At 42.7% G+C, this 22,581-nt stretch overlaps 1 protein-coding gene across 1 annotated transcript; it reads left to right on the top strand.

Annotated features, from left to right (window-relative positions):
* Positions 1-12,108: 12,108 nt before the first annotated feature.
* On the top strand, positions 12,109-13,480 carry LOC120024594 (12-(S)-hydroxy-5,8,10,14-eicosatetraenoic acid receptor-like). Its single transcript, XM_038968885.1, has one exon. It carries the CDS (start codon positions 12,290-12,292, stop codon positions 13,301-13,303), a length of 1,014 nt encoding a protein of 337 aa, XP_038824813.1. The 5' UTR covers positions 12,109-12,289; the 3' UTR covers positions 13,304-13,480.
* Positions 13,481-22,581: the final 9,101 nt, after the last annotated feature.

The following is a 22,581-nucleotide window of genomic DNA, read 5'->3' as shown; positions in this document are numbered from 1 at the left end:
TGACTGTATGTTTGTTTTACTCCATGTGTAACTCTGTGTTGTTTTATGTGTCAAACTGCTTTGCTTTATCTTGGCCAGGTCGCAATTGTAAATTAGAACTTGTTCTCAACTTGCCTACCTGGTTAAATAAAGGTGAAATAAAAAAAAAAAATTAGGAGTTGAAATTTATTTTAAGAATGTGAAATGTCAGAATAATAGTAGAGATAATTATTTATTTCAGCTTTCATTTCTTTCATCACATTCCCAGTGGGTCAGAAGTTTACATACACTCAATTAGTATTTGGTAGCATTGCCTTTAAATTGTTTAACTTGGGTTAAACATTTCGGGTAGCCTTCCACAAGCTTCCCACAATAAGTTGGGTGAATTTTGGCCCATTCCTCCTGACAGAGCTGGTGTAACTGAGTCAGGTTTGTAGGCCTCTTTGCTCGCACATGCTTTTCAGTTCTGCCCGCAACAATCTCTATGGGATTGAGGTCAGGGCTTTGTGATGGTCACTCCAATACCTTGACTTTGTTGTCCTTAAGCCATTTTGCCACAACTTTGGAAGTATGCTTGGGGTCATTGTCCATTTGGAAGACCCATTTGCGACCAAGCTTTAACTTCCTGACTGATGTCTTGAGATGTTGCTTCAATATATCCACATAGTTTTCCGACCTCATGATGCCAACTATTTTGTGAAGTGCACCAGTCCCTCCTGCAGCAAAGCACCCCCACAACATGATGCTGTCACCCCCGTGCTTCACGGTTGGAATGGTGTTCTTCGGCTTGCAAGCCTCCCCTTTTTTTCCTCCAAACATAACGATGGTCATAATGGCCAAACAATTCTTTTTGTTGTTTCATCAGACCAGAGGACATTTCTCCAAAAAGTACAATTTTTGTCCCTATGTGCAGTTGCAAACCGTAGTCTGGCTTTTTTATGGCGGTTTTGGAGCAGTGGCTTCTTCCTTGCTGAGCGGCCTTTCAGGTTATATTGATATAGGACTAGTTTTACTATGGATATTGATACTTTTGTACCTGTTTCCTCCAGCATCTTCACAAGGTCCTTTGCTGTTGTTCTGGGATTGATTTGCACTTTTCGCACCGAAGTACGTTCATCTCTAGGAGACAGAACGCATCTCCTTCCTGAGCGGTATGATGGCTGTGTGGTCCCATGGTGTTTATACTTGCGTACTATTGTTTGTACAGATGAGCGTGGTACCTTCAGGTGTTTGGAAATTGCTCCCAAGGATGAACCAGACTTGTGGAGGTCTACAATAATTTTTTCTGGGGTCTTGGCTGATTTCTTTTGATTTTCACATGATGTCAAGCAAAGAGGCACTGAGTTTAGGCCTTGAAGGTAGGCCTTGAAATACATCCACAGGTACACCTCCAAGTGACTCAAATGATGTCAATTAGCCTATCAGAAGCTTCTAAAGCCATGACATCATTTCTGGAATTTTCCAAGCTGTTTAATGGCACAGTAGTGTATGTAAACTTCTGACCCACTGGAATTGTGATACAGTGAATTATAAGTGAAATAATCTGTCTGTAAACAATTGTTGGAAAAATGACTTGTGTCATGCACAAAGTAGATGTCCTTACCAACTTGTCAACACTATATTTTGTTAACAAGAAATTTGTGGAGTGGTTGATAAACTAGTTTTAATGACTCCAACCTAAGTGTATGTAAACTTCCGACTTCAACTGTATATCTTCAGTGGTTTTTCCCTGGTTTCTGTGTCTCATTTCTCCACCACCTGTCACCGCAATCAGATATGGCACAGAAAGATTTTCTGAGGCATCACATTATCCAAACTAACTAAACGTTCCCTGTATATTTTACCTGAGTAGTTCTATTGATCTCTCTTGTTCCGTTTTCATCTTGTCCAGCAAGTCATTATTTTTTTCTGCTTTTTTTCCCAAATAAATGACTGCTGTGTGGCTTTGACACAGTTTGATTTGCTCAAAGTGACCGTTAGTAGAACAGTTAATTTTTTATTTAACTAGGCAAGTCAGTTAAGAACAAATTCATATTTACAATGACGGCCTACTCTGGGCCAATTGTTTGTCGCTCTATGGGACTCCCAATCACAGCCAGATGTGATACAGCTTGGTTTTGAACCAGGTACAATAGTGGCCGTGCTGCTGCTCCAGTTTCAACTGTTCTGACTGTGGCTATGGAACCCTGACCTGTTCACCGGACGTGCTACCTGTCCCAGACCTGCTGTTTTCAACTCTCTAGAGACAGCAGGAGCGGTAGAGATACTCTTAATGATCGGCTATGAAAAGCCAACTGACATTTACTCCTGAGGTGCTGACTTGTTGCACCCTCGACAACTACTGTGATTGTTATTATTTAACCATGCTGGTCATTTATGAACATTTGAACATCTTGGCCATGTTCTGTTATAATCTCCACCCGGCACAGCCAGAAGAGGACTGGCCACCCCTCATAGCCTGGTTCCTCTCTAGGTTTCTTCCAAGGTTTTGGCCTTTCTATGGAGTTTTTCCTAGCCACCGTGCATCTACACCTGCATTGCTTGCTGTTTGGGGTTTTAGGCTGGGTTTCTGTACAGCACTTTGAGATACCAGCTGATGTAAGAAGGGCTATATAAATACATTTTATTTGATTATGATTTGATTTGATGCCTCTTGCACCGAGATGCAGTGCCTTAGTCCGCTGCGCCACTCTGGAGCCCAAATAGATAGATAGAAGGCCTCTTCAAAGAATAACATGTCATGTAGCATGTACACTGATAAAGCTACATCAGTTCATGATTCATGTCCGTATACTTCATCATAGTAGTTAAATTACATAGTGAGTTTAGCCAAAATAAACAGTACACTCACCCACTTGGATCCCTGGTGATGTCTGTCCTTCACAGACTCTTTAGTTCTAGTAGTTACATTAGGGACCATGCTGGATTTGAGTTCGGCAGAGGAGGGACGTTTTGACTTCATGTCTGTTCCCCTTCTGCTGCTCCCCAGTGGCAGGGCTGACTCTGTGCTTGTTTTCCTTGCAGACTGTGGTTACAATGGACGTGGTCCTGTCTTGTGCCAGTCTATGTCCTTGAGCTCTGTGTCAAAGTCGCTGCTGGAGCTAGAGGGGTGGTGGTGGTGGGGGTGGAGGGTGGTTCCTTGGGTGGGACAAGGTCCAGAGGCCAAGCAATCCCCAGACTCGCTGGAGGCATCGATGGCGTAGTCACCATCGGACAGGTCTAGGTTCTAGTCCTTGTGTCCAAGCCTTGGGGAAGACGGAAGGGTGGGCTGCTGGTGGCACTGAGATTTAGGGTTATCCTCGTCCTTGTCACTGTTAAAGCTACTCAGAGATAGGAGACTGCTGTGTAGGGGCACTATCAAACAGCTGCATTGCGGCTCCTTCACCTCAGTTCGTTTATGGAAAAGACACCTCATAGTAGCATACGTGTGATTCTGTGACACAACCTCATCACTTAGCTCCACGAGGGTCACACACGACGATCAGAGCCAAATATAGGGAGCCAGAACCTGCTCCAACTTGGCTATGCACACTGACATGCTGCCACTGCAATCCATAGATCCCACAGTTCCAAGAACAACACTTACCTTACGAGTCTGAAATGTCAGAACTCGTACAAGAAACTGCAAGTCCAAAACAACAGAACACCTGTCGTGACATGGTAAAGCTCATACGCTCGCTGCATCGCATTTACCAGAGTTGATGAACCATGGCAGCCAGAGGCTCAAACTCACCTTAAGCAACCTGGAAACTGTGTACTCGCTCACTGCCACGGCAGCCCAAGGCTCAAACCTACAGGAAACTGATAACCCTGATAATGCGCACTCTGTGCACCGTCGCCCAACAGGGTAGCCAAGGCTCAAACCCACAGGGGAACTGTGATAACCCAGACAAAACGCTGCCTAACATCGAATTGATAATGACTTGATAATGTACTTTTGCACGCCACCTCATCGACGAACCATGGCAGCCCATGGCTCTAACCCACAGGGAAACTGTGGTAACTCGGATAAATGCGAAATCTGGGAGCAGTTACATCCAAGCGATAAAACCTCACAAAGGTATGTGGGGAACCTCAACTCACTGCAGCACAGATATCACCAATTATTATGCCCCTGAATACTGCTAAAGAAGCAACCACACCTTTCTCACAAACACAGGCCATGCAACCGCCGTTGTTCACTGGAAGCAAACAGAGGAGGTGAGAAAAGGAAAGCTGGAAAGCCAGAGACCTGTAAGACATAGGCATAACCTTGGGAGCAACTGCATTAAGATGTAACCTCACTTTGGAGTCGCAAGGCTTCAAACTCCAAACAGAAAGGGTTTACTGATAGCTTGTGGAGATCCAACGCGCTTGGCCGACGCAAAGGCCATGAGCAAGGCAGTCTTGTAGGAAAGGACCTTCAGTTCCACAGACTCCAATGGTTCAAATGGAGGCTCACACAGAGCGTCCAGGACCAATGCCAGGTCCCAGGTCAGTCCAATAGGCCAAGACCCTGGTCCGAGTCGACACATGCCTTTCAGGAACCGCACCACCAGAGGAAGAGACCCTGAGGTAGAGCCAGTGTATCTTTCATTTGCTGTACAACATGTATTTTTTAGTAAAGTTTATGATGAGTTATTTGATTAGATTAGGTGACTGTTCAAAATATCTCTGGAGATTTTGGTGAATTGTTGCTACGTATTCACAATGTATAACCACGATTTGCAGCTCTAAATATGCACATTTTCGAACAAAACATAAATGTATTGTATAACATGATGTTATAAGACTGTCATCTGATGAAGTCCAAAGGTTAGTGATTCATTTTATATCTATTGCTGGTTTTTGTGAAAGCTATGTTGGCGGTGAATAAATGTTTTTGTGTGTTTGGCTATTGTGGTAAGCTAATATAATTCTATATTGTGTTTTCGCTGTAAAACACTTAAAAAATCGGAAATATTGTCTGGATTCACAAGATGTTTATCTTTCATTTGCTGTACACCATGTATTTTTCATAAATGTTTTATGATGAGTATTTATGTATTTCACGTTGCTCTCTGTAATTATTCTGGCTGCTTTGGTGCTATTTGTGATGGTGGCTGCAATGTAAAACCAGGATTTGTAGCTATAAATATGCACATTTTCGAACAAAACATAAATGTATTGTATAACATGATGTTATAAGACTGTCATCTGATGAAGTTGTTCAAGGTTAGTGATTAATTTTATCTCTATTTCTGGGTTTTGTGAAAGCTACCTATGCGGTGGAAACATGGTGAAAACATGCCGTTGTGTGTTTGGCTATTGTGGTTAGCTAATATAAATACATATTGTGTTTTCGCTGTGAAACATTTTAAAAATCGGAAATGATGGCTGGATTCACAAGATGTTTATCTTTCATTTGCTGTATTGGACTTGTGATTTCATGAAATTATATTATATGATATCCCTGTCCCGTTAGGCTAGGCTATGCTAGTCAGCTTTTTTGATGAGGAGGATCCCGGATCCGGGAGAGAGAAGCGGTAGAGGTTTTAAAACTCAATGTTAAATTCAAATCTCCCTACCATCAAATCTAAGCCAATATGACACCAATGTCGATGAACATGTTTAACAGGCTGGTTATCAATTTCGTTTCTAAGTATTTTCTGCGCCTACCTAGCTCAAATTCTAGATGTCGGATTAAAATGAGACTATAGCGTCCATAAAGTGACCATTGGAATTAAAACATTTCAGATTGACTAAATTTGTAGATGCAATAGTTTTTATTAAATGTATAATTTATTGCAGTCACGTGCACATTTCTGTCCATTAAGAACCAATGATGTGCTACCTTTTTGTAACATTTCTGACAAGGCTAACATCTTTTCAACCGAATCTCAGAGTTCTATCTAACTGGGTCAAGCAACTCTGGGGAAGTAGATCAAGGGCATTGCCAAAATCCCAAAGTATCCCTGTGAGGCCCAGATCTTTTGGCAGAGGCCAAATTAAAGGTTACAATTGTCACGTTCTGACCATAGTTCTTTTGTATTTTTTTTGTTTTAGTATGGTCAGGGCGTGAGTTGGGTGGGTTATCTATGTTTTGTGTTTCTATGTTGGGTTTGTCGTTTGGCCTGATATGGTTCTCAATCAGAGGCAGGTGTTAGTCATTGTCTCTGATTGGGAACCATATTTAGGTAGCCTGTTTTGTATTGTGGGTTGTGGATGATTGTTCCTGTTCGTGTGTTCCTGTGTTCTGTGTTCACATTTTCGGGACTGTAGCGTCTTCGGTTATTTTTGTTCAGTTTATTGTTTTGTTCGTTCTTGAAAGTATTCGTAATAAATATGAATACTCACCACGCTGCATCTTGGTCCGACCATTCTTACTCCTCAGACGAGGAGAACGAAGACTACCGTTACAGAATCACCCACCACAACAGGACCAAGCAGCGTGGTAACGGGCAGCAGCAGCAGCAGCAGCGAGATCTGGACTATACAACTTGGGACGAAATAGAGAGGTGGTAGGTCGACCCAGGGAGAGTGCCGGAGCCCGCCTGGGATTCTGTGGAGCAGTGCGAGGAGGGATACCGGCGAATGGAGTTGGCACGGAGATCAAGAAAGCGCGGATGGAAGCCAGAGAGGCAGCCCCAAAAATGTATTGTGGGGGGCACACGGGGAGTGTGGCTAAGCCAGGTAGGAGACCTGAGCCAACTCCCCGTGCTTACCGTGGAGAGCGAGCGTACGGGCAGACACCGTGTTATGCGGAAGAGCGCACGGTGTCTCCAGTACGTGTGCATAGCCCGGTGCGGTACATAGCAGCACCTCGTATCGGCCGGGCTAGATTGGGCATCGAGCCAGGTGCCATGAAACCGGCTCTACGCATCTGGTCTCCAGTGCGTCTCCTCGGGCCGGGGTACATGGCACCAGCCCTACGCATGGTGTCTCCTGTACGTGTACATAGCCCAGTGCGGCTTATTCCACCTCGCCGCATTGGCATGGCTACGGTGAGCATTCAGCCAGGTAGGGTTGGGCAGGCTCGGTGCTTGAGACCTGTAGTGCGCCGCCACGGTCCGGTCTATCCGGTGCCTTCTCCAAGAACCAGCCCTCCTGTGGAAGCCCCATGCACCAGCCCTTCGGTGGCGGCGCCACGTACCAGGCCTCCAGTTCCAGCACCCCGCACTCGCCCTGAGGTGCGTGTTCCCAGCCCGGTACCACCAGTTCCGGCACCACGCACCAGGCCTACTGTGCGCCTCAGCAGGCCTGAGTCTCCCGTCTGTCCAGCGCCGCCTGAGCTGCCCGTCTGTCCAGCGCCGCCTGAGCTGCCCGTCTGTCCAGCGCCGCCTGAGCTGCCCGTCTGTCCAGCGCCGTCTGAGCTGCCCGTCTGTCCAGCGCCGCCTGAGCTGCCCGTCTGTCCAGAGCCGTCAGAGCCGCCCTTCTGTCCTGAGCCGTCAGAGCCGCCCGTCTGTCCTGAGCCGCTAGAGCCGTCCGTCAGTCAGGAGCCGCCAGAGCCGCCCGCCAGTCAGGAGCCGCCAGAGCTGCCCGCCAGTCAGGAGCCGCCAGAGCCGCCAGAGCCACCCGCCAGTCAGGAGCCGCCAGAGCCGCCCGCCAGTCAGGAGCCGCCAGAGCCGCCCGCCAGTCAGGAGCCGCCAGAGCCGTCCGCCAGTCAGGAGCTGCCAGAGCCGCCTGTCAGTCTGGAGCTGCTCTTCAGTCCAGAGCTGCCCTTCAGTCCAGAGTTGCCTTTCAGTCCTGAGCTACCCCTCAGTCCTGAGCTGCCCCTCAGTCCTGAGCTGCCCCTCAGTCCGGAGCTGCCCTTCAGTCCGGAGCTTCCTTTTTAGTCCGGAGCTGCCTTTCAGTCCTGAGCTACCCCTCAGTCCTGAGCTACCCCTCAGTCCTGAGCTGCCCCTCAGTCCGGAGCTGCCTCTCAGTCCGGAGCTGCCTCTCAGTCCGGAGCTGCCCCTCAGTCCGGAGCTGCCCCTCAGTCCAGAGGCGTCCTTCAGTCCAGAGGTGTCCCTCAGTCCCGTGGGCCCATTTATTAGGGTTCCCAGGCCAAGGTTGGTGGCGAGGGTCGCCGCTCAAAGGACGCTACTGAAGCGGACTAAGACAATGGTGGAGTGGGGTCCACGTCCAGCTCCAGAGCCGCCACCGCGGACAGATGCCCACCCAGACCCTCCCCTATAGGTTCAGGTTTTGCGGCCGGAGTCCGCACCTTGAGGGAGGGGGGGGGGGGGGTACTGTCACATTCTGACCATAGTTCTTTTGTATTTTCTTTGTTTTAGTATGGTCAGGGCGTGAGTTGGGTGGGTTATCTATGTTTTGTGGTTCGTTGTTTGGCCTGATATGGTTCTCAATCAGAGGCAGGTGTTAGTCATTGTCTCTGATTGGGAACCATATTTAGGTAGCCTGTTTTGTATTGTGGGTTGTGGGTGATTGTTCCTGTTCGTGTGTTCCTGTGTTCTGTGTTCACATTTTCGGGACTGTAGCGTCTTCGGTTATTTTTGTTCAGTTTATTGTTTTGTTCGTTCTTGAAAGTATTCGTAATAAATATGAATACTCACCACGCTGCATCTTGGTCCGACCATTCTTACTCCTCAGACGAGGAGAACGAAGACTACCGTTACAGAATCACCCACCACAACAGGACCAAGCAGCGTGGTAACGGGCAGCAGCAGCAGCAGCAGCGAGATCTGGACTATACAACTTGGGACGAAATAGAGAGGTGGTAGGTCGACCCAGGGAGAGTGAACGAAGACTACCGTTACAAAAATAGCTGTGCTGACAAACTGCCTGGGAGCTCCTCAGTGGTGAAACTCCTCCTCCTTCAATCAGTGGTGAACCAGGTGGAACAAATCTTCCAGGCAATCTGGGCGTGCCAGCACCTGGCTCTGCTGTTGTCTTTGGACCGCAGTGAAAGGAGCATTTATAACACCACAAGACCAAGGAAACTTCATCTTTGTGATCAAGGTGACTGTGCAAGTCCAAGCCCTCCACAAAACTGTGAAAGACAGCCGGTAAGCGCCATATTGGCCATGCTTGGCTAGACTGCTAATGATACTCTGGAAAACACAGACTCTTAACTCTTAACTTTGATAGGACTTTTGCAGTGGTATTTATAACTTCAAATGTTGTTTGTGGGGTATAAAGGAAAAGTAAGAAGAGCCAAATTCATTGTTGGCAAAGAACTTGTTTGAAATGGTTAAAAGTAATTTAAACTTTGTAGAAATCTTAGTAAACCAAGTTCTTAATTCAGTAACAAATGTATAGTCTAAAAAATCTTTGGCTAAAAAATGTAAGATTTGTCTGCTTAAAACTACTGATTAGAAAATAAATGTAATGTTTTACTACTAAAAATATTTTGAATGTATTTGGCTAAAATGCTAATTTAGATAAAAAATATACTGATTCTGCTCATTTGATTAAAAATGGTGGGTTTCTATTTTGGGAAACATTTGCTTAAAAGTGGAAACCTTGTATTTTATAATGGCAGAAATGTGTTTATCTGAGGTGAATGTGGATAATTTTGTGTATTTAATTAGGCTGTCAACTCAAATAATAACTTGTATTTGTCATCTCTTTTTTGAGGTTTTTCACCTGTTTACTGCCAACCAAAGAATGGTAAATAAAAGACAAACAACTGATTCCATGGCTGTTTATTGAGTGAAATCCAGTTAAAATCTTCATGTGGAGGGACTGTCCTTTTCAAGTGGGGAATTGCACAAGAAGGAAGTCAAAACTTGACAATAGCACTGCCAATGGCAGACTTCGTTGCTAAAAGAAAATCTGGCTTTGCATGTGGAAATGTTGTATAATGCACCTTTAACAGAAAATCACCTTCCAGTGTAAAAACCATGGAAATTAAAAATAAGAAAACATGTTTTAAGTAAGAAGGAGGCATTGGTCTGAAGCCGAAAAATAAAATACATTCCTATAAGTACCACAATGACTCCACCCATGCTCTACCAAGGTTTTACACCACACAGCTTTGACCTAATACAGTAGCTATGTTGGTCTATTGTACATCCAGCTATGTGTATGCAGGTTGCTTAGGGTTCAAAACATCTCAAACAGCCTAATTCATACTCTTCAGAGGAATAATGGACTTTACAGTGTCATGCTATTAAAATAATGAATATGTACAGTATATAGACTGTATGTATTTTTAAATGTAGGCCTATTGTAAATGTGTATTATTGTAGCGTCACCATCTTTATTGCAAAACTAAATACAAATACACACAACTTTAAGCTACACAGTCATTTGACAGAGGTAATGAACTGCCCATTGATCAGCACACCAATTGATAAAACAGGACCATGTTTGCAAAGCAAGTGTTTCTGAGCTTATGTCAACATTACACAGATAAGCTAATGGTTCCAGAAATCAGGAATGGAGACAGGCTCTATAGACCTCAATATATGAGTGACTGTGTCCAACACACCACCACCTGTTATGTTGGGCATCTACTGACCCCAAAGAATATGTTATGAAATATATATATTTTCTCAATGACATATATTGCTAAGGTTTAAGGAAATACAGGCAGGCACCACCTTACTACAAGACAAAACCACTCGCTCAATCAAGAATGGTGGCCTTGTAAACATAAGAGCAAAGCTTGCTTTCATATCATTTAAAAAAGCTTGAAAAGGTATTGGCATGGGATCCAATACTTTAACAAATCACATTGTTGTGGGAGCACCTCCTCTACGAGTATGAATTAGGCTGTTTGAGAAGGTTTGAACCCTAGCAACTGCATACACATTGTTTGAAATACAATAGACCAACATAGCTACTGTAGTAGGTCAAAGCTGTGTGCTGGAAAGCCTTGGTAGAGCATGGTTGGAGTAGGCATTGTGGTGCTCGTGAATTTATTTACTTCAGACCAATACATCTCACGTAAAACATATATTTTTGTTTTTATTTTTCATTACATATTCCCTACAATATCCAAAGCTTATTTCCCCCTACAATGTATTAATTGTTTCAAGCTACAGTATGTATGTTTGGGTTTAGAAGAGGCAATAGGATGTTGTGTGGTAATAGGCCAAACCCCTCATTAAGTCCTAAATCTCACATTTAAAAGTTAATATTCTGTTAACTCACACCCAAATAATGTTGTTGACTCATCCTATATTCGTATTTGTGGCCAAAGCATACATTTGAGAGAAAAAAAAACAACTCAAAACTATCTCAAAAAGACCATTTCAAAATTGCTTGCCATTTCGTCATAGAACATGATGTCATGTTGGCTCATTGGCTGAGCTGGCCAATCAGTGGTCTACTGATTGGCCATATATATTTTTTTATTTTTAATGACGGGTATACGCCCACACCATTCTGTTATTGGGGTATTCCCACACTGTCACATAGAGTCCCTCTCCGGCGCTGGAGGTCACCAGGCTGCTCGTTATTACGCGCACCTGTCACCATCGTTATGCGCAACAGCGCCTCATCAAACTCACCTGGACTCCATCACCTGCCTGATTACCTTCCCTATATATATCGCTCCCTTTGGTTCTCTCCCTAGGTGTTATTGTTTCTGTTCCATTGTTTCATGTCTGTACGCTACTCTTGTTTATTGTTATTGTACTATGTTCATTTATTTATTAAGTACACTCCCTGAACTTGCTTCCCTACTCCCAGCGTACATGTTACACACACCATTCAAACCACAGAAAAGCTGCTTTTTAACATACTAAATTAAAAGAATTTGGAAGGAAAACTATTCCACTCAGATAGTACTTAATTACAGGTCACATTTCATAGACTTCTGGAAACACTGGACAGTTACTTTAAAGTCTAGTGTTAGTTGATCAGAGGAAGAGGTAACTAGGAGCAGTTTGCACATTGGCTTGCTCCTGGTTTTTAACTTGATCCTCTTTTACTCCGTTCATTATGTGCCTGTTTAACTTGCTCTATTTATTATAATAAAAAACTAACTTTTCATGAAATCTTCTGCCTTTTCAAGAAGAAGATTTAGTGTGAGAAGCCCTCGGTCCGCTTCTTCACAATGCAATGTTTTCGACTATGTCCTGAATCTCTAGTGGGATTTAGCTGCTTATTTATTTGACCTGTGGTGACTCGCCTACTCAGACATGGGAGGTGCTTAACCAACAAGTCTGAACTGAGTGCTATGCTGTCTGCGTGCTGGGGGGAATTACTTCCAGACTGAAATGCAGTCCTTCAGTTTCACCAAGTCTGCATACGGATTAGGACCTTGCTTGACTACCATCAAACAGACCTGCTTTTCATGTAAAGTAAGGAAATCTTAGGAGCTGAGTACTTTGGAGGACTGTTTTTCCTTCTCATTAAGGATTTGGACAGAGTCTGACTGTACAGAGGAAAGCTTTCGATAATGAAAACTATGGAGAACGGCCATCCGAGTGATAACTGCACAGCAGAGAATCTACCACTGTACACATTTTACGCCTCTGTGATGATCATGGAATTCACCCTGGCTCTGCCGCTCAACCTCTCAGTGCTTTATCTATTCATCTTCAAGCTGAAGTTCTGGAAATCTAAAACCAACAACATTTTCCTGTTCAATCTCGTCTTGGCTGACGTTCTTCTGATTATATGTTTGCCAGTAAAGGCGTATCATTTTCTTAACGGGAATCGGCGGAGTACAGAGGGAGGGACCTGCAAAGCCATGCTCTTCATGCTGTTTCTGAACCGAGGTGCCAGTATCGCCTTCCTGACTGTGATTTCAGTTGATCGCTACTTCAATGTGGTTCATCCTGGGAAAAAGAACTTTGCCAAGGCTTTAAAAAAGTCTCCTCATATCTCTTTCCTCATCTGGCTACTGCTGCTCCCCCTGACTATCCCCACCATGCTGAAGTCCTTTGAGTGCTGTAATAGTTATGGGCGTGAAGATGACACTCTAGTCGAGGATGTCACTGACACTCTGAGAGAGGTTGTGTTTTTCACCCAGATTCTCATCCCTTTCTTTGTGTTGGTCTACTGCACGGTCCGCATTGTTAACAGACTAAAAAAGAAGACCGTAGGGGATAGTACCAAGCTGCGTCGAGCAGTGTTTCTGGTCACCTCAGTAATGCTGGTCTTTTCTTTCTGTTTCCTGCCTTGTACCATAGCTAGAATGGTTCTGTTGATTGTGAGAGTTGAGAATTTACCCAAAGCAGAAGCTATAGTTGTTCAAGTCTTTGACGGTCTCATGGTTTTATCCTACATGGATTGTGTAGTGGACCCAATTGTGTACTGCTTAAGCAGCACTAAGTTCAAAAGCCTCTACCTGACAACTTATTGCCGCTGTCTACTGAGCGAAAATGCAGAAATAGCTGAGAGCACAATCTCAATAGGAAACAACTCAAGCCCAAAACGCAACAACAATATATTGTTGCATAGTAGGTAAAAAGAGGACATGGAAATGACTGTTATATTACTGACTATACGACTGTTCTCATGGTGGGACATTCATGTTAGTTTGCCAAACCAGACTGTGATTCATTACGTGTTTCTGTTACCATCAGCATGTTAAACAGCTCATAATGACTGTGTTGTTACTAATTGTCTGGGTCAAATAAATCATCTTCTCGAGTTATGCTCCCAGAAATGTGTATTTTCTGTTGTTTTTATCGCTGTCTCTCTAGCCATTCGTCCATTCATCTTATTATGTCAGGGGTTGAATACTTATTGACTCAAGACATTTCAGGTTAACACTTTACTTGACACCCAGCGTCATAACACGTAATGGCACAGTCTTAATCATGTCATAATATGTCATAACAGCTGACATAACTTGTCATAAACTGTCCTAATAGGGTCATAACACTGTCATGACCAATATATTTAAACCTGTTGTCACATATATTGCGTTATTTTATGGCTGGTTATGAAACCTATATGAGGGTGTCAAAACGCACAAAACCTACCACTGTAAAAAAAAAAAGGGCACCCACAAGACTCATTGAGCAATTACTACAAGAGCAGAAGAAAGCAGACCAATCTGATGAGTATTTGGCAAAACTATTTTGAACTGGACTAAATGCTGCACTTATTAACAATGACCAACACAATTCCAGTCAAAATAAAATATTGTTAGAAATTCTGTAGCCTACCATTACTATACCTAACCCAAATCCATTTGTTGCCATTATCATGTATCCAAGTGTTTTTCAAACTTTTTGACCTGCGATCACCAAAACAGAGTGGTAGAAAACAGGAAACCCTGTTCACGCAAATGTGCATGTGCACGCGGTGATGCATTTTCAAAACTCAAGATATGCTACAGAAATAAACTACGTTTTAGACCTGCATTTGGAGCTGAAAGACATTCATGTTAGCGGTCAATATCAACTATGGATATATCTGTATATAGCTATGTACATTTATTGTTATGTACATTTCTTGCTATGTATGTTATTGTTATGTACATTTCTTGCTATGTATGTTATTGTTATGTACATTTCTTGCTATGTATGTTATTGTTATGTACATTTCTTGTATTACTTTTGATTGGTTTGATTTTTTAAAAACGTTTGTTTATTTAGTAAATATTTTATTAACTCTATTTCTTGAACTGCATTGTTGGTTAAGAGCTCGTAAGTAAGCATTTCACGGTAAGGTCTACACCTGTTGTATTCGGTGCATGCGACAAATAAAACTTGATTTGATCATGTCACTTCTCTGTTGCCCAGAGCAAGCAAAATCATACAGCCAACTTGTAGCAGAAGTTGAAGGAGCGGATGGAAAGCATGTTATGTCTGCACCGCGTCATCACATTGGAGGGCAGCCGGCCTCTAGAGTGCTCATTGCCAGCCAAGTAGCCCTGTTCTTCCTCACAAACATCATAATAAATTCCCCAGAATATGTTACATCTTCATCCCATAATATTACATCTGCCTATTTTAGACATATAGCCAGTAGCCACCCAAACTAGGCCTATCTGAAATATGAAAATCATCAAATCGCCAGGTAGCCTAATGTTCTGGCAAAGATGATTCAGTAGATTGCAAAATTATATTTTATATGGATGATAAACTTTTTGGCAGGCCAAACTGAAGGAACTGAAACAAGTGACTAATCTGGATATGTGGGCCCGCCTTTGCTCACCAATGATGATGGTCAACAATCAAGACACACAACTTTTTGAAAAGGGCACTTTGGAGTCTGGAAGGGCAAAGGGGCACAAGTAGAGCCTTATCTGTGCACTTGCCTGGTTGTAATGAATTGTATATACAGTCATGTTAATTTTTTCGTAATATTTTAAATAACTTGTAGAAAATAGACTTTATGACACTGTCATGAAGCATTATGACCATCCTGTGTCACTTTACTTGGACTAAGAACATGCACTTTATGACACAGTCAAGAAGCATTATGACCGTCATTATCATATATCTGGCCTGTCACGTATATGCCCTCATGTCAGTCATCAGTCAAACAGACGGTGGCTTGTCCTGCTCCTGAAACCTGCTCCTGTATTCATTCCAGTCATCAGCAACAGAGCATTTGGGTACGTGCATGTGTGACATCAATGTGTGCACAATTACAATGATAATATAACATGGTCAATTTCTGAAAATGTTATATAACATAACCATACTGTTGACAAGTAGGCTATGGTGTAATGGAATGTTTTGCCTTGTGTGGTAGGTTTTGTGGGTTTTGACACCCTTGTAGGTGTCATAACCAGCCATAAAATATTGTAATAAATGTGACAACAGGTGTAAATATATGGGTCATGACAGTGTTATGACTGTATTATGACAGGTTATGACAAGATATGTTAGCTGTTATGACATGGTAAAGTATTAAACATTTCAGATTTTCATTTTTTATTAATTAGTAAAACATTTGAAAAACAGAATCCCACTTTGACATTATGGGGTATTGTGTGTAGACAAGTGACAAAAAATATTTGAAATTCAGGCTGTAACACAACAAAATATGGAAAAAGTCAAGGGGTGTGAATACTTTCTGAAGGCACTGTAATCAGATCCGTTTTATTTTCTTAAAAATCTTAAGATAACAAGGGGTAAGCCTATGCTTTTTGCCATTTTCTGTTAATAAAAAGTAGGCCTATGGCATACCTTATCATACCCCCTCAATTCAAGTCCTGGTTTTAACTTAACAACCCTTCATTGACACAGAGCCAGGCTACTTAGAGTGCATGGTGGGTGGAGGAATTGTCCGACAAATGTATGGATAGCAGTCTATAGTCTACGTTCGTCTGTCAAACAGGTAGGCCTACCTCTTTTTTCTTAAATACTAAGAAATAGGGTCCAACACAAAGTCTGTTTGTAAAGTCGAATTAAAATGAAGACGGATTAAATTAATTATGGCTACTCGAAGTTGCCTACTTTCAGCACCATGAGCTGTCCATTTCCGAATGATTGTGCTGCCGCTTCAAGTTCAGCACCACAATGTAAATGACTATAATCTGTTTAATTGTGAGGTCAATAACTCTGATAAATGCATAATGGGAAAGAAACATATTGTTTTTATTTCAAATCAATTATAGTAATAGCAAGCTATCAAAGTTGACCTCTGGTCCTCCTTCTCATCTTCACGCTCTCCTTCTCAAACTGAATAAAACACATAGGCTAGTCCGCATGCACACCACAGACTGTTTTGGGACTAGACCCAATCCCAAATTATTTTGTGGAAGAAGCCATTGATTATGCAGCACAAAAGGTTTTGAGCAGAACAGGGTGGGGCTCAGGGTTGGAATATCCATTGTAGTGTATAATGCAGCCTAGTTTTATTTACACCATCCCAGCAGCGCTAAAGACTCTGGAAGGAAGTACATTTTCTTAAAAATGTATGCTCTGTACTTCTCCGAGCATGCATTTCATATAGCCTATATAGTGCATTCGGAAAGTATTCAGACCCCTTCCCTTTTTCCACATTTTGTTACTTTACAGCCTTATTCTGAAATGGATTAAAAAAATTATCCTTATCAATCTACACACAATATTCCATAATGACAAAGCAAAAACACATTTGACATTTTTGCAAATGTATGAATAAAAAAACACAGAAATACCTTATTTACATAAGTATTCAGACCCTTTGCTATGTGACTCGGAATTGAGCTCAGGTGCAGCTGTTTCCATTGATCATCCTTTAGATGTTTCTACAACTTGATTGGAGTCCACCTGTGGTAAATTAAATTGATTGAACATGATTTGGAAAGGCACACAAAAAATGTCTGCAGCACTGAAGGTCCCCAAGAACACAGTGGCCTCCATCATTCTTAAATGGAATACGTTTGGAACCACCAAGACTCTTCCTAGAGTTGGCCGCCTGGCCAAACTGAGCAATGGGGGGCGAAGGGTCTTGGTCAGGGAGGTGACCAAGAACCCGATGTTCACTCTGACAGAGCAACAGAGTACCTCTGTGGAGATGGGAGAACCTTCCAGAAGGACAACCATCTCTGCAGCACTCCACCAATCAGGCCTTTATGGCAGAGTGGCCAGACGGAAGCCTCAGTTTTCTCCTATCACAACCATTCAACTGCTCCCTGAGCGGTTTCCTTCCTCTCTGGCAACTGAGTTAGGAAGAACGCATGTATCTTTGTAGTGACTGGGTGTATTGATACACTATCCAAAGTGCAATTAATAACTTCACCTTGCTCAAAGGATTATTCAGTGTCTGCTTTTTACATTTTTACCGATCTACCAATAGGTGCTCTTCTTTGCGAGGCATTGGAAAACCTCCCTGGTCTTTGTGGTTAAATCTGTATTTGAAATTCACTACTCGACTGAGGGACCTTAGAGTTAGTTGTATGTGTGGGGTACAGCGATGAGGTAGTCATTCAAAAATTAAGTTAAACACTACTATTGCAAACAGAGTAAGTCCATGCATCTTGTTATGTCACTTGTTAAGTACAATTTTGCACCTGAACTTATTTTGGCTTGCCATAACAAAGGGGATGAATACTTATCGACTCAAGACATTTCAGATTTTAATTTTTTATTAATTTGTAAACATGTCTAAAAACATAATTCCACTTTGACATTATGGGGTATTGTGTGTAGGCCTGTGACCAAAAATCTCAATTGAATACATTTTAAATACAGGCTGTAACACAACAAAATGTGGTAAAAGGCAAGGGGTGTGAATACTTTCTGAATGTACTGTATTAAGCCCAAAATCTAAGTAGACATTTATGGTCCCGTGTGGCTCAGTTGGTAGAGCATGGCGCTTGCAACGCCAGGGTTGTGGGTTCATTCACCACGGGGGGACCAGGATGAATATGTATGAACTTTCCAATTTGTAAGTCGCTCTGGATAAGAGCGTCTGCAAAATGACTTAAATGTAAATGTAAAATATCGTTTACAGACCCAATATTGGAGATAAAATGTAAGATTCATCTCTCATGGGAAGTTGTAAGGCTTTACTTACACCAATGTGTTATGTGCGATAAAAACAAACAGTCCGGACTGGGCTTAACACTGTGACCGCCATAGGCCAACGGCCACTGACCTTACCTTATTAAAGCCAAGAGAAGATTCAGCAACTCATTTATTGTTAAAAGTAGTGATGGGAAACTCAGCCTTTCTTTGGGCTTCACCTAATTGTGCTGAAAAATGGTTCATTACTCTGAGCTTTTAACACAATGCAGATTAGTAACATCTGCTGGTCAGCAATAAATATCAGAATTTGATGTTCACATATACGTTTTTTTTACCCATAATATTAATCAAACTCAGTGGCAGTGGTTAGTCGCGTGCCTTAGGCTTTGTTTACACACAATGCTTATATTTTTTTCCACTAAATTGGTCTTTTGACCAATAATAATAAAAAATTATCACATCAGTGCTTTTCACATCAGATCTTTTTCAGAGCTGATCTGATTGGTCAAAAGACCAATTTGTGAAAAAGGACCAGAATTGGGCTGCTTGTAGCCTACAATCAGTTAGAACAACAGGATGGCATTTAACATCATGCTTCCAGTTTTTGCCTTCAAGTTTACTATTTTTAAATAACAATAAATCTATGGCATTATTTAGGATGCTTAAAGGTAGACTCTGCGAAATGATGTTGCCACGAGGAGCACTGCAGATATTAAGATGAGCGAAGATGCAAGACGTCACACAGTATCTGAGCATGTGCACAGGTTTGCTTCATGCAGTTAGAGCACGGTAGCCACGAGACCAAAACAGCGGAGAAGTTGAGCAATCGCATTTCAATGGTATTAGTTGTTGCAGAAATGTAGCCACTGTGCTGTTTACTTTCTGCATTTATGTCATATTCCTGAGTCTACCTTCAAGACAGAAGCTTAAAAAGTGTGGTTTCACATACAACAATTTTTAATAGAGTGCCTTAGCTTGGATTCGACCCATACCCTGTCAGCTATGAGAGTTCCATGGTTCCCAAATCTACCTGCTGCGCTACCATTCAAGAGCAGTAATTTAAAAAAAATCTAACTAGATTTCTAAGTAAGGTGCACAGTAGAGGACGATGTTTGAAAGCAACTTGGAATCGAAGAAAGCACCGGAAACACGGTGAAATCAGTGGGATCTCGCATTTTGCAACACATGGTTTGAAAAAGCACCTGATCAAACGAAGTGTCGAACATCATTGATCACTGAAATTGCTACTTTGAAACGAGCATTGGTACGTTGTATTGGATCAGTAGTGCTTTGAAAACTGCATCGGAGCTCCGGTATCAATTGTCAATTGTCCCCTCTTTTGGGAAGGCTTTCCACTAGATGTTGTAACATTGCTGCGGGGACTTGCTTCCATTCAGCCACAAGAACGTTAGTGAGGTCGGGCACTGATATTGGGTGATTAGGCCTGGCTCGCAGTCAGTGTTCCAATTCATCCCAAAGGCGTTCGATCGGGTTGAGGTCAGGGCTCTGTGCAGGCCAGTCATGTTCTTCCACACCGATCTCGACAAACCATTTCTGTATGGACCTCGCTTTGTGCACGGGGGCATTGTCATGTTGATTTCCCTTCACTGGAACTATGGGGCCTAGCCCGAACCCCAGACCATTATTCCTCCTCTACCAAACTTTACAGTTGGCACTATACATTCGGGCAGGTAGAGTTCTCCTGGCATCCGCCAAACCCAGATTCGTCCATTGGACTGCCAGATGGTGAAGTGTGATTCATCACTCCAGAGAATGCATTTCCACTGCTCCAGAGTCCAATGGCGGGGAGCTTTACACCAATACAGCCGCCACTTGGCATTGCTCGTGGTGATCTTAGGCTAGTGTGCGGCTGCTTGGCCATGGAAACCCATTTCATGAAGCTCCCGACGAACAGTTATTGTGCTGATGTTGCTTCCAGAGGCAGTTTGGAAATTGGTAGTGAGTGTTGCAACCGAGGACAGACTCTCGTCGGTCCCGTTCTGTGAGCTTGTGTGGCCTACCACTTCGTGTCTGAGACGTTGTTGCTCCTAGATGTTTCCACTTCACAATAACAACACTTACTGTTGACCGGGGCAGCTCTAGCAGGGCAGAAGTTTGACAAGCTGACTTGAAAGGTGGCATTCTATGACGGTGCCACGTTGAAAGTCACTGAGCTCTTCAGTAAGGCCATTCTACTGCCAATGTTTGTCTATGGAGATTGCATGGCTGTGTGCTCGATTTTAAACACCTGTCAGTAATGGGTGTGGCTGAAATAACTGAATCTATTAATTTGAAGGGGTGTCCAAATAGTTTTGTATATATAACTAATGCTGTACACACCTCTCCTGTTCATATTCTGTCCATACTGTCTATTCACACCATTATATATACTGTATATATATACAGTACCATTTAAAAGTTTGGACACACCTACTCATTCAAGTGTTTTTCTTTATTTTTACTGTTTTCTACAGTGAACACATCAAAACTATGAAATAACACATATGGAATCATGGTTGAGAGAATGCCAAGAGTGGGCAAAGCGTCATCAAGGCAAAGGGTGGCTACTATCAAGAATCTCAAATATAAAATATATTTGGATTTGTTTAACACTTTTTTTGGTTAATGCATGATTCCATATGTGTAATTTCATAGTTTTGATGTCTTCCCTATTATTATAAAATGTAGAAAATAGTAAAAATAAAGAAAAACCCTGGAATGAGTAGGTGTGTCCACAATTGTGACTTTTTCCACATTTTGTTAGGTTACAACCTAATTCGAATATGTATTAAATTGTTTTTTCCCCTCATCAATCTACACACAATACCCCATAATGACAACGCAAAAATGGGTTTTTGCTAATTTATTTAAAAAAAAACTGAAATATCACATTCATAAGTATTCAGACCCTTTACTCAGTAATTTGTTGAAGCACCTTAGGCAGCAATTACAGCCTAGATTCTTCTTGGGTATGACGCTACAAGCTTGGCACACCTGTATTTTGGGAATTTCTCCCATTCTTCTCTGCAGATCCTCTCAAGCTCTGTCAGGTTGGATGGGGAGCGTTGCTGCACAGCTATTTTCAGGTCTCTCCAGAGATGTTAGATCGGGTTCAAATCCAGGCTCTGGCTGGGCCACTCAAGGACATTCAGAGACCTGTCCCGAAGCCACTCCTGCATTTGCTTGGCTGTGTGCTTAGAGTGGGTGTCCAGTTGGAAGGTGAATCTTTGCCCCAGTCTGAGCACTCTGGAGCAGGTTTTTGTCAAGGATTTCTCTGTACTCTGCTCCATTCATCTTTCCCTCGATCCTGACTAGTCTCCCAGTCCCTGTCGCTGAAAAACATTCCCACAGCATGATGCTGCCACCACCATGCTTCACCGTTGGATGGTGCCAGGTTTCCTCCAGACGTGGCGCTTGGCATTCAGGCCAAAGAGTTCCATCTTGGGTTCATCAGACCAGATAACCTTGTTTCTCATGGTATGAGAGGCTTTAGGTGCCTTTTGGCAAACTCCAAGCAGGCTGTCATGAGCCTTTTACTGAGGAGCAGCTTCCGTCTGGCCACTCTACCATAAAGGCCTGATTGGTGGTGCTGCAGAGATGGTTGTCCTTCTGGAAGGTTCCCCATTTTCCACAGAGGAACTCTGGAGCTCTGTCAGAGTGACCATCTGGTTCTTGGTCACCTCCCTGACCAAGGCTCTTCTTCCCCAACTGCTCAGTTTGGCCGGGCGGCCAGCTCTAGGAAGAGTCTTGGTGGTTCCAAACTTCTCCCATTTAAGAATGATGGCCACTGTGTTCTTTCGGAACTTCAATGCTGCAGACATTTTTTGGTACCCTTCCCCAGATCTGTGCCTTGACACAATCCTGTCTTGGAACTCTACGGCAATTCCTTTGACCTCATGGCTTGGTTTTTGCTCTTATATGCACTGTCAACTGTGGGACCTTTATATAGACAGGTGTGTGCCTTTCCAAATCATGTCCAATCAATTGAATTTACCACAGGTGGACTCCAATCAAGTTGTTGAAACATCTCAATAATGATCAATGGAAACAGGATACGCCTGACCACAATTTCGTGTCTCATAGCAAAGGATCTGAAAACTTACAGTGGCAAGAAAAAGTATGTGAACCCTTTGGAATTAGCTGGATTTCATAAATTGGTCATAAAATTTGATCTGATCTTCATCTAAGTCACAACAATAGACAAACGCAGTCTGCTTAAACTAATAACACACCAACAATTATAAGTTTTCATGTCTTTATTGAACACACCGTGTAAACATTCACAGCTCAGGGTGGAAAAAGTATGTGAACCCTGGATTTAATAACTGGT

The sequence above is a fragment of the Salvelinus namaycush genome, chromosome 29 (genome assembly GCF_016432855.1).
Source record: "Salvelinus namaycush isolate Seneca chromosome 29, SaNama_1.0, whole genome shotgun sequence".
Taxonomy (NCBI): domain Eukaryota; kingdom Metazoa; phylum Chordata; class Actinopteri; order Salmoniformes; family Salmonidae; genus Salvelinus; species Salvelinus namaycush.
Note: the sequence above shows the minus strand (reverse complement) of the source record. Positions and strands in the feature narration are given on the sequence as shown.

Bases quoted from the DNA above. Each gene is read 5' to 3' on its own strand.
- LOC120024594 (XM_038968885.1), top strand. From the start codon at position 12,290: ATGAAAACTATGGAGAACGGCCATCCGAGTGATAACTGCACAGCAGAG.